Source organism: Gavialis gangeticus, unplaced genomic scaffold (genome assembly GCF_001723915.1).
Source record: "Gavialis gangeticus isolate Ggan-Ray unplaced genomic scaffold, GavGan_comp1, whole genome shotgun sequence".
Lineage (NCBI taxonomy): Eukaryota > Metazoa > Chordata > Crocodylia > Gavialidae > Gavialis > Gavialis gangeticus.
The window spans coordinates 31,931,789-31,939,795 of NW_017728995.1; the positions used below are offsets into that span (position 1 = coordinate 31,931,789).

The 8,007-nt window shown below is 51.0% G+C and overlaps 1 protein-coding gene across 1 annotated transcript; it reads left to right on the forward strand.

The window, feature by feature from the left end:
* The first annotated feature begins 2,980 nt into the window (after positions 1 to 2,980).
* On the forward strand, positions 2,981 to 5,853 carry LOC109287768 (receptor-transporting protein 2-like). The gene is made up of 2 exons (XM_019503057.1): positions 2,981 to 3,126; positions 5,319 to 5,853. Exons 1-2 carry the CDS (start codon positions 2,981 to 2,983, stop codon positions 5,851 to 5,853), a joined length of 681 nt encoding a protein of 226 aa, XP_019358602.1.
* Positions 5,854 to 8,007: the final 2,154 nt, after the last annotated feature.

Genomic DNA, 8,007 nt, shown 5'->3' on the forward strand with positions numbered 1-8,007 from the left:
GCACTCGTCTTTTCTATCAGTGGATGAATCAATACCTAGGGACTGCACATGTCCACTGGAGACACTTAAGTATTATTTATTGCCTATTCCAGTGCTGCTCACAGCCTGGTTTGGGGACTGCTGTTGGCTCATAAATCACTGCGCTCTGGCTGGCTTATTTGAAATCCATCTCCTTGGTTATTTTTTTATTGCTATTATAGGGTTGTGTCATGCGGTCAAGCAGAAGGGAAGTGGTCAGTGCAGTTTTAGATGGGGCCTGCTACATGTGCTCCTTGCTATTTATTTCACTGCCCAGCCGTCACCCTGCTGCGCTAGGCGCTGTACAAACACCAGTCAGAAACCCGGTTCCTGCCAAGAGCACGGGGCAGTCAACCAACCCCTCGGTCACCACAGCATGCCCACAAGAAAAACACTTGAGACCTGCTGGGAGAAGCTATTTGCTGTCCCTTCCTCCCCCCCGGTGATGAATATTGAACTCGCTGCTTAGGAAGTTGGTCCAGGATGTGACCATTGCAGTTGTGGCGGTCGGGTTGTTCATGGAGAGTTGGGTATAGAAGAGGGTGCAGGAAATTACTGTTTCATGCATGGTGCTCTGTGCAAGAATAAAAGGGCTCCATCTGGACTGCGGCTGGGACTATCATGTGCTCGGAGCTGCTGCTTGCAGCCACGCGGTGCAGTGTGCCCTTGGAGCTATTGCAAAACTTGCTAAGCGCGTGGAGCTTCTCGGTATCGGCCTCCAAATCACCCCCCTGCAACTTGGGTTCAATCTACAGGGAACCTGAAGGCTGTCACATTTACCAGCTGGACAGACCACAACACACACAGCGTTGCCAAGTATTCCTATTTATATGATGGTCATGCCCTGATGTTGTACGCCCAAGCTTGTCAGACCTAAGGCCTGCTTCAGAAAATGCCTTCTTGGCAACAAGGGCACACTGCTGGCTTCTGTTCAGCTTCTTGTCCACTGTCACCCCCAGGTCCTTTTCTGCCTCTGTAAGTCCCTGCTGACTCTGGCCATGAGCCCTGACATGCAGGCAGTTTTGTTTTCAACGTGCCGTTGAACGTGTCAGCAGGCAGGTAGCCATGCTTCATTGCACTGGTGCTGTACTGTTACTTAACCATGCTGAATATGGATCAGAGTCTGCCTCCGCAGCCTTTTTATTAGTGCTTTATTATTCTGACGCTGCTTCCCACAAGCCCATTCGACTGGGGCGGAGGACAGTAAAATTTTCATCGCTAAAAATACACTTCACGGCGCACTGGTTAAAACTCACGCCCATTCAGCTGTGACCCAGGGCTGAACATTACTATACCAGAATGAAAAGTATCCCTGCTCCAGAAGACTCAACATCTAACTAAAATCAGTGGATTTCCTGTGCATCATCACTTGTTTGGCTGTAGTATCTTCTCACAATGCTCTCTCAGGGAAGGGATGGTAATGTAGGTCAAGAACGTGGTGTTTCTTTTTCAGCCACCATTTAATAAATCAGTTCTTGAAAAGCCGTTTTTATCTTTGCCATCAACATGCTTGACTTGGCCTGTATTTTTTGACATATGTTGCAACCCTTCACAGTTTCCTTTATCTCTGTTCATTTGAAGACAGTTAAAAGCATCTCTGGCCCTTTTTTAGGTATTTCAATCTCTAAATAGCCCCTGTATGTCATTTGAAACATGCTCCTCTATAGAGTCATAGGAATCACCATCTTGGTTTTAAACAAAAACCTCTCCAATCCTGAGAATTTCACCTTTGAGTGGTAATAGTGGCTTCAGAGATGATGTCCTGCCCATCCTGTGCTAATAGGCTTAATTGCTTCCTCTGGGATCTCATCCTTGGCAGTAGCTCTGGCGCTCACAGTCTGAGATGGGACCCACACGTTTGAGTCGAACTGAGATGTACTGAGTGCTGCTCGGGGCTTTGTTTGATTTCATTTTTTTGGCAGATACTCCACTCTGTGCGTTGCTGAGCTTCCCTACCCCTGGAAGATGTCTTCCAGCACGTACTCGCTTGCTGACCTGTGGTTGTTTTCCACATTGCCGCTCTATGAGTTATTTGTACAGCCTCTGATTTTGAGCTCCACAAACAGCTCCTTTTTCATGTAGTTTGCTGGACTCTTTCATACCCCCAGTGTCCGAGCATTTTCCACCCCCCGAGAAGCTTCAGTCTGCACGGGATGGCTTTGCTCTTGAAAACCCTTGAAAACCCCAAGTCCTCCATACCCTGCCATTGTCACAACGAAGGGTACTTGGACTGTCTTCTCTTCTGCTAGAGGCAAGGCTTTTAATGGCAATATCATTTATTGTCCCAGTTTACCAGCTCGGAGAGACGCTAGGTACAAAATTGCCCTTCTGTTTCTTGCAGATGCAACGTGAAGTGCTGTTTAAACCTGCTCCACGTTGTAATCCAAATTTCCAGTCTCTGCTGTGCCAGGGGCTTTTTGCCTCTCTTGCCATCTCCTTGGCTGAGTTTACTCCCAGTGCTAGGTGTTGTTCAGTGATCACTCAGAGCCAAGGAGCTCACATGCTTTGGTGTGTGAGCTCAGCCTAGTGTAGCATGTGGCTCTGTGCAAGGCAGCGCCCCTTCCAGCTGGCTCTTAAAGCCCACGATTAAAAACTGTAAAATCAGGAGGCCCATTTAAAATATCTCCCCCCCCCCCCCGTTCTGCTGTGGCCACATCTCGCTCCGGCTCGTACCTCATAAGCCCAGTGGCATCAACTGAGTCCCTGTGACTGTGAATCACAGCAGCTGGTTCCCCTTTCGTCTTGGGTGCATTGGCTCTCTCCCACTGAGCCCAGAACATGTGTGGGGCCCAGTTGCTGATTCTAGGAAAATGAAAGTCTCCTAAAAAGATCCGTGTCATGGGTGGGCCCAGCCACAGATGTGGAAATCACAAGAAGACGTGACTTCAGTCCAGATCCCATCAGCAGACGCAGGTCCTAGTCTGGAAATGAACCCAGCTCCACACGCTGATGGTTTGGGACCATGGAGATGTGGAAGCAAATATTTTTACAGAAGATGCAGCAGGTGCACCCAGGGGACAAGTGGGCCCTTAAGCTAGATAACAACCTGCAGCCCAATGTCTTGGGGCCAGGATGGATGCAATTCCTGCAGCAGCATGCATTCGGCAGGTGAGGGGGATACAGCAAAGCAACCTCGGAGGCCTCAGAGCTGCGGTGGTTTCCCCTTTCAGTGCTAAGGAAGAAGTGGGCTGGACAGTACAGGGGGATTGATGCACGAGAAGTAAGGCTGGCTGCAGTGTTTCCTTCTAAATCTTTACTAAATGGAAAAAGTCTTTTTGATAACACGGACGTTTTTGAGGCGTGGGGGTGGAATTGCTGTTTTCATCCCCAAATGTTCAGGGTCTTGTTGCAAAACTGAGTTTTCCCCTTGGGTTTACCACCATCCTTCCAATTTTTCCTGCAGGTAAGGAACCCTTTTCTTCCCCTTCTCACAGAAGGAGTCACAGCACGTGAGCGGTTGCTGAATTTCTCCCCTTGTCTGTCAATATGTCGAGCTTTTTCTTTGTGCTTTGTGTTTGTGCGAATAAGGACTCTACTTGCCATTTCTTGTGCTGCTTGGGGCCTGCCGTCTCATATTTGTACACGTCTGCACGGATGCTGGACATCTGTCGAAAGGGGCTCACGTGCCAAGGGTTTCACAAGAACGTAGGAGCAGTGACAGCTTGATTGATCGATCATTGGAAAAGTCACGCCAGAAGAATACAACTCCCTGTTTTATTATTCTTGTCTATAAAGTGGTCCTTCACTGATCGGGGAGCAGAGGCAAGAGCACGAGGCTCAGGTAGCCAATCTCAGGGCACAAAGAGTGAATATTGAATAGTTAGAGACAACTCTCCAGCGATTTGCGCTGTGTTGTTTTGGAGTCAGAAGGGTTTGGTGAATTTTTTACCAATAGCCAAATACACGAGGAAAAAAAAAATTAAGATCAGATCATGGATGATTTACTAACCCCCAAAGTGGGGCTAAACCATAGGAAATGCTAAGGAATAGTTTGTCTGGCTTGTGGAAGCATTTGCCATGTGCCCGTCCTTCCAGCTCGTAGCTCTGGCGTCCCCCAAACGCACTGGACTCACCAGACAGCAACGGGAGCAGCAGGCGGAAGGGAGGTGGTGGAAGCAGGAGGGGAAAGGCAGGAAAGGGGCAGAGGAAGAGGCAGGCTGAACTTTAGGGGCTGAGAGAGAGGGTGGGGGTGTGAGAGCGGGGCCAGGTCGTACGGGTGATGGCAGGAAACCTTCATTGCTGGGAGCGGCCCATGGACAGAGCTGTGAGTTATGTCCGGTTGTCCCCAGGCTTGGCCAGAGCCCTCCACCCACACTTTCCTTTTAGTTTTCTTCTTCCTCCTATTTCTCCAGCTGTGGGCTTGGTGCTCCTACAGCTCTATCTGCTGAACGGCATTGAGCCCAGCTCACATCTGGGTAGGGGCAAAGCTACCACACCCACAATGGACAGATGTTGTTGCTCACTAGCACCCTCATTCATGTCTTGGGAAACCACTGGCAGCCGGTAACCATCGCGGCATTATTGAGCCTCCTGCGTGCCAGGAGGTGGTAGCCTGCATAGTAATAGCTACAAGCTTCATGTCGTCTGTATTGTCTGGTGTGCTATTATTTTTATCTATTAAAAATAATAGAATGAACCGGATAAAATTGCAGTGGAAAAAAGGCTTTTAACCTCAATTCACTTGCATTTTGGTCCATTCCCATTATGACGACTTCAGTTATTTTTCGTTCCATAGTTTTGGTGCACAGCATGATCTCCCTTCCAGCCCTAAAATGTTGTGATCATTTTTGTGTGTGTTGGGGGTGAGGAGGGGGCAAGGCAGATTCAGTTCTTCTTCCTGTAGCCAGCCCTCCTGTAACACATCTCTTATATGGGAAAATATGGTACAGCTGCATAAGAGCTGCCACTGATGGAGTCAGAGCGTAGGTCCCATCTCCTGTGTCACACAGCAGCGGCTGAGGCTGGAAGGGAGAGCGATTGGATCGGATGAGGGTTTTTCCCCCCGTTCCTCTCTCCCTTGCAGCCTCCAGCATTTAGGGTTCAGGATGTCCTGATGCAGAGGCCATCTTACCCATGCTCAATAGTGACCGATGCCCCTTTCCTCCAAAAAGTCGTCCAATCCCTTTTTGAGTCTGGCTAAACTCTCAGCGTCTGGTGGCCGTGAGTCCCATGTTGCAATGACGTGCGACGTGAAAAGCAACGTCCAGATGCTGCTGCTCCTTCTGTAGCTGCAACGGCCCCCGCATGAGATCAGGGCTGCGGGTTGGGGCTAAGTTCGATCCGCTCCTTTCTCCCATTAGGTTCCAGTGTTTGCAGTGCCATCACGCCTGGCAGTCCGCCCAGGTGCACGTGCTCTTCCACATCCACCTGGACCGGAGGCGGAGACGGGGGTGGGTGAAGATGAAAATCTTCAGGCAAGAGTGCAAGAAATGCCTCCTGGTCATGCTGGAAGAGCCACAATTCAGCTCTCCCAATGTCAAGAGGGTGCTGGATAGCCTGGGGCAGAAGATACACCAGAAGTGCTATGGGGAAGCTGTCCATCCCAACAGTGTCCCTGCCACCGTTGCGGGAGACCCCACAAAAGAGCCGCATGACAGCACCTGCTGTGAGGCCTGTGGGCTGGGTGTCTGCAGCGTGAAACACGAAACGCAAACGCTGCCTGATGTGATTGTTGGATCCACTTGCACCCCCCCCGAGCAGTGGGAGCAGACCGGGGTGGCAACAGGGGTAGGCAGTGGCTTCAGCTGGCGGCAGTGTTGTTGCTACAGCTGTTGCGTGCTGGCTATTTCAGCCGTGCTCTTTTTGCTCCTGCTGTATTTCACACCCAAGAAGTAGAAAGCCGGCTCTCACGCTGGTCCCTTGAGTCACAGCTGCCAGAATAATTATGGGTCATTTCCATTCATGCATATGTAGGGTTGAATGCATCACCGCACGCATACATTACAGATGCTCGCAGCTGCAAGCACCGCATGTGCTTGAAACCTGTTGCTTGAATCATGTCGCCTGACATAGCTCATGTAGGGCTGTCTTATGGCTCTCCTCACCGAGCATCTCCAAATCAACTGAGGCTGGCACTAAATAACCAGCGTGCTCAAGATGTAGCTAGTGTAAAACATGTGAGTGTGTATTAGGTAACAGAAGGAAGGGATGCATGTGCCAGCACTGATCAGCGTGCCCGGACAGGAGATAAGACCTCCGGGCACCTGCGCTGTCCCCGACCGTGACATCTCATATAAGTGTCGCCTTCCAAGGACCCGCTCCAGAAGTAGTTTTGACTGGTCCTGCACTGAGCAGGAGAGAATGGGGAGCTTATCTCCCCCGTGGTGGTCCTGGCTTTGAAAGGAGATGGTAGAGACAGGCCCTAAAGGCTCCACGTGCGGATATAGAGGCTTGGGTAAGGGGCCAGGAGGTGACATTTGCACATCGGAGCTTCATTTGGAGACGGGTCGAGCCAATAAAACTCGGTTAACTTGGTGAATCACCGTGTGTTGCGCAGCTCATCACCTGGAGTTGGGAGCACAGCGGGGGGTTGGCAGCTGTGCCTGGAGAGAGAAGGGAGCTGAGGTCTTCCCAGGATCCCTTCCTCCAGACCCAGAGGAGCAGGGTGCCTTTGGACAGGGAGGAGGGAGCCTTGCCAGGGTGGTCGTGCTGCGGCTGTGGGCACTGCGGTTTGGCAGCCGCATGGACCTCCTGATCCAGAACCCCCCCATCACATAAATTGCATAGACTTCATAGGCATTAGGGGCTGGAAGGGTCCTCGCAAGGTCATTGAGTCTGCAGGGGTCAAATAATCCCAGCAAGATACACATCCAAACACCTTTTGAATGAGTCCAGAGTATGTGCTTGCACCACCTCCTGGCTTGCACCGTCCAGGAGTTTGTGGCTGTTGGACCTTGTTATCCCTTGGGCAGCCCTGGTGAACAGCCATTCTCCCAGATGCATGCCCCGATGTACTTGTAGGCAGTCACCAAGTCCCCCCTGAGCCTTCACTTCACCACCAGGCTGAAGAGTCCCATGTCCCTCAGCCTCTCCCCATAAGGCTTGCTCTCCTGGCCTTTGATCGTGCAGGTGGCTCTCCTCTGGACTCTCTTGAGCTTATCCACATCCCTTCTGAACTGGGGGGCCCAAAACTGGATGCAGTGCTCCAGCTGCAGCCAAACTAAGGCTGAGTAAAGCAGGAGGCTGGCATCCTTGGTTTTGCTGGAGATGCATCGGTGGGTACATGCCAGAGTTTGGTTTGCTTTGCCGGTCACAGCATCGCATTGATGGCTTATGTCCGTCTCGTGGTCAGTCAAGATCCTGAGACATCAAATCTCGGTGTTTTTTCTTTTGGTGCATGTAGAGTGCCTAGCTGGTAAGTCTGTGGAGGGGAAGGGGCAGCGGGAGAGGGAAGGGGTGGATGGGTGTATATCAAGGCCCCCACAGTGAGGGAAGGAGTGGAGCAGGGGCTGGGATGAATGGGGTGCTGGGGCTGGGGCGAGCCATGCAACAGAGCTGTGGGAAGCTGTCTGTGCGTGCGTGTGTGCACGTGTGTGTGTGCGTGCGTGTGTGTGTGTCTTCCCCTCACTCCGAGCCCCCCCCAGCCCTGCTACTGCCCCTCACTCCACAGTACCCAGTATCCTGCCAGGGTGTCTAGAGACACCCCCCCCCGCTGGGCTCCAACCCTCCCACACATACCCACAGCCCCTCACACCTTCACATGCACATTCCTTTATGCCTTATCTTATGCTAATCTATTGGCTTTAGAGCCATTCACAATCTTGCCCTATAGCTGTTACCCTATGGGATCAAAAGGTGTTAGAAATTATCATGAAAGGTTACCGCCCAAACTCAGGTTCACCCAATAAGCAAGTTACACCACATTACTTTGAGGTTTGAAATTAGCATTACCTGCCCAAGCTCAACCCCTGTTTTTTTTTTATTTCTTGGATTCCTAGGAATGTGCTAATTATATTAGGTGGTCAGATCTTGTTATGGCTGACCTTTAAA